Source organism: Meles meles, chromosome 8 (genome assembly GCF_922984935.1).
Source record: "Meles meles chromosome 8, mMelMel3.1 paternal haplotype, whole genome shotgun sequence".
Lineage (NCBI taxonomy): Eukaryota > Metazoa > Chordata > Mammalia > Carnivora > Mustelidae > Meles > Meles meles.
Window position 1 is genome coordinate 40,286,995 of NC_060073.1, and position 3,915 is coordinate 40,290,909.

A 3,915-nucleotide genomic window follows, 5' to 3' on the forward strand; every position below is an offset into this window, starting at 1 on the left:
ATTCAGTTAATTCATCTTTGTATTCCCAAGACCTAGCAAGATATAGAATAGTAAGTGTCCAAAACACATGCTCTTGAGGCAACAAGGGATAGTAGAGAAGCCACAAGATTTCAAGTCAGTTCCTGGGCTGTGATCACAAGCAAGATTACATAATTTTTCTAAGTTCGGTTCTCCCCAGAGAGGAGAGTTTCGGGAAGGAAGTGGTCAATGGTTTCCAGCACTAGCAGTGGGCAAGATTATTTAATTTTTCTAAGTCTAACTCTACCAAGAGAACTGGCTGCAGTTACTAACACTATGCAAAAGTCACCTGGTAGAAAGTGTCCATTGAATTTGGCAGGAAGGTCACCAGTGACTACTTTGAAACAAGTACCAATTGGGGTAATAAGCATTGAAGCAGGTTGCAGTGAGCCAAATATTGCAGTGGATATAGGGAAGAGGACACGGAAACCTGGTCAAGGTTATTTACTGTAAATACAGGGGATGGACAAGTTACAACTAGCTGTTGTTCAAAGGGTTTTGGTTTATCAGTTTAATTAGGGGGTGATTTGAGCATATTGTATTTAATTGCTTAAAGAAAATAGAAAATATAGTGAGGTTAACAAGGGGAGGGAACAATCTAGAGCACGACCCCTGAGGAGGCTCCTAGGAGGAAAATAGCATGGGAACAAAAATAAACAGATTTATTGGAGACAGAAAGAGGGGTAACAACTTTTTTGGTTTAGCTGACTACAGGGAAAAGAATAATGTAGATACAAACAAGGCAATAGACTTAGAGATGGTAAGGAAGTGAGGAGCTCCAGTCCAGGCTTCTCCAAGCAATTGGTGGCAGAGCAGAGAGATCAAAGAGCACCAGCCCTGGAAACAGACTTTGCGGATTTAAGCTCTGGAATACCTTCTAATTGTGTTACCTCTGGCAAGGTATTTAACATACTAATGCCTGATTTCCCCGATGATAATAACCATGCTCTTACTCTCCTGGACTGTTGTAAGGAGCTTATGACTTTATATATACACACGGAGCCAGCAGTGCGGACCTACGCTTTCCTGAAGTGTGAGCCACCCTAATCGTGTGAAGTAAGACTTGTGGGCTCAAGAGATTTCCACAGAGGAGGCAGTTTGAAGGAAACGCTGTGGGGTACAAAAACGAAGGAGCCAGCAAACATTGAAGGGTGGGAAGCATGGTGAAGAGTCGGTTTAGTTGGAAATCGTGTACAACATGTCACTGGGGCAGTTCCCAAACCCCCTTCCCCAGCTTCAGCCCAGGTGTTGACAGGGAGAAGGCAGAGAGCTGGATGGATCCAACGGACAGCAGTGATGGAAGAACCATGAAGGGATGGACCTGAGAACCTGAGGACAGACTGCAGTGAAGGGCCACGGAATCAAGCAAGATGTCTTGAGAAGTGAGGGGTCTCCACTGAAGGAGGCCAGGGAGTTGAGAACTTAAAACGATGGAAATGTATTCTGTGCTTGTTGTAAGAACTGTGGTAACCTGCCAGCCCTAGTTCTTCTACAGGTGAGCTCAGGACAGCAAGAACTTGACCTTTCCCGCACGGGACTGGAAGACAGGGACAGGGCGGGGCGCATGCGGGAAGATAAAGAGAATTGTGATGGGATGGGGCGGGGCTCCGGGGCGGGGCTCCCGGGCGGTGGGGGGGGGGGGGGTGGCCCATCCAGTACCTGGTCTAGTCCCCCACGGCGTGCAGGGGGCACTCGGGGCCTCTGCGGCATAAGCAGCATGTGCCTGTGCTGTGCGGATGACGAAGCCATCCAAGTCAACCCCGTGAGTTTTCCAAGGCCCTAACCCTGCCTTGGCGACCCCTACCCTGAGCCCTGCCCTGGGATTACTGAACACTTGGGATTACGGTCGCTTGTGATCATGGCCAATGAGGGCGGTTTGGGTGCTGAGGGTTTGGAATACCGGGTGAAGTAGACAGACTAGATCCTGGACTGCAACAGACCCACCCAGGAGGAGGAAAAGCCCCACCCCGTGCCTTCTAGAAGCCAGGCACAGTCATCTGTTGACTGACCCATTAATCTGCCCCATAGGTGGGATGGGGTTTACAGAGGTGGGGGGCAGTTTAAGTTTCCTAATATCGGGGAAGATGGGGAGGAGACTGCTTCTGGGTCTTGGGGTTGAACAACTGGATCAAACTGAAGGCGGGGGGGGGGGGTATTTAAGGTACAATTTAGAAATTGCGGGAAGCTGTGGGAACCCTACAAACCAAACAATCAAGATCCCTGTGTCTCAGAAAACCATACCACTTGCTGGGGTTCCTCAATCTCCCCAAACACCAGCAGAAACATAATTATTTGATTTCTTGTACACCTTTTCCTTTCATGATAAATCTCAGTGCTCTACATGGTTCCCATAATGTGGTTCAAACCTGGTTCTTTTTTTTTTTTTTTTTTTTCAAACAATTGCTATCCTTCCCCCTGACTTTTACCTTAATGTTCTCATTCTCTCCTGCCTCCTGTAGTTGAGATAATATGCATATATTACATAAATAAAAAACAGTAGCATAGACTTCCTATTACAATAACTGGTATTTCTGTTTGCTCATGGTTTTTTATGGTTTGTTTTAATTTAATTTTACATATTATGTAGGAAGGGCCAAGATGGCAACATCCTTCAGAGGTCACTGCAAGGCAGGTAATGTTTAAATAAATAATTCTGGGTATTTCGAAATTGTATCTTTGTCTTGTTCCTTTATGTGTGGTGGTCTCTATATGATAGAACTAAGCTAGACACTTCTGTGTTATCTTTCATGGAAATCTAGGATCTTATGACTACTATTAGAATAATGTGACTATTATTAAATGCTTTATATTCTTATTTTTTAATGTAATAGGAATTGAATGGCTAGGTCATAGAGAAAGCAATTTTTTCATAGTTATGAAGTAATACCACATAGTTTTACCAACTGCACTTCCACTGGAAGTGGATAAAAGTTTTTCATTCATATACTCTACACCCTAATACTCCATTATCTTCAAAGCATTCTAATTTGAACCCTTAGGTCTCTTCCACTTATAGTTGCCATATAATAGGGACATAAAAATCTCTGCTTGACATATGCAGCATTTAAGGATGTGCACAAATTTTGCTTTCTTATTTCTACAAAGAAAATTCCTTTGGGGCTTTTAATTAACATTATTTTTAAAATAAAAGTAAACATATATATCATGAGCCTTAGATCCCGCAGTTGGTGAAGTGGGAAGCAAGAGTAAATAGTCTCATTAGAAAACTCTAGAGACACTCCAATGTGTTTTCTTCATCTATAACCACATATTTGAAGAAAGATTTTTCCTACTTTTATGTAGCTATGTAAACCATATCCACTGATTGTGTTTACTTTTTTTATTGACACTAACCAAAAATATAATCAGCATGTTAAATTTTTGTTTTATAAAGTATGATTTGTTTTCCTTTTAATTTCCCAAAAGTCCAGAGATAAACGTATTGAGAATATGAAAACCCTAAGGAAAGAGAAGAGGAGATTTACTAAACGATTTGCAAGACCTGCTCCGGTTCCAGAACCAGGACTCCTAGTAAGTTCAATATAGAGACTTCACTAAAATTAACAGGTCCTTAAACACAAAAGACATCCTCTTTTTTAATTTATGTAGTACTCCAAATTTTGTTTTTCCTCTTTCCTTTGAAAAATCTGTAACTGTAGTCTGGTAATTTTAAGGTAATTTTACCTTAAAACTCCTCCAATCAAATTCTCATTTATTATTTAAATTTTTTTCTCTTTTTCTTTTTTTGTCCAGATAAACTGTACTTTATTGATGGTATGTGACAAGGTAGGGCTCTCTTCTTCAGAGAGTCAGAGATGGATTCCAGACCAGGAGATTCTCAATGTGTTGGCAAATGAATTAGGGCAAGGACTCCCTAGGAGCTGAGGACTCCTCTCT

The 3,915-nt window shown here is 42.0% G+C and overlaps 1 protein-coding gene across 1 annotated transcript; it reads left to right on the forward strand.

The window, feature by feature from the left end:
- The first annotated feature begins 1,735 nt into the window (after nt 1-1,735).
- CCDC179 (coiled-coil domain containing 179) lies at nt 1,736-3,564 on the forward strand. The gene is made up of 3 exons (XM_046015859.1): nt 1,736-1,780; nt 2,606-2,655; nt 3,450-3,564. The coding sequence occupies exons 1-3, from the start codon at nt 1,736-1,738 to the stop codon at nt 3,562-3,564; spliced, it is 210 nt and encodes a 69-aa protein (XP_045871815.1).
- Nucleotides 3,565-3,915: the final 351 nt, after the last annotated feature.

Bases quoted from the DNA above. Each gene is read 5' to 3' on its own strand.
- CCDC179 (XM_046015859.1), top strand. From the start codon at position 1,736: ATGTGCCTGTGCTGTGCGGATGACGAAGCCATCCAAGTCAACCCC. The intron at 1,781-2,605 runs GTGAGTTTTCCA...CATATTATGTAG, and splicing joins AAGCCATCCAAGTCAACCCC to GAAGGGCCAAGATGGCAACA. The intron at 2,656-3,449 runs GTTTAAATAAAT...CCAAAAGTCCAG, and splicing joins GTCACTGCAAGGCAGGTAAT to AGATAAACGTATTGAGAATA.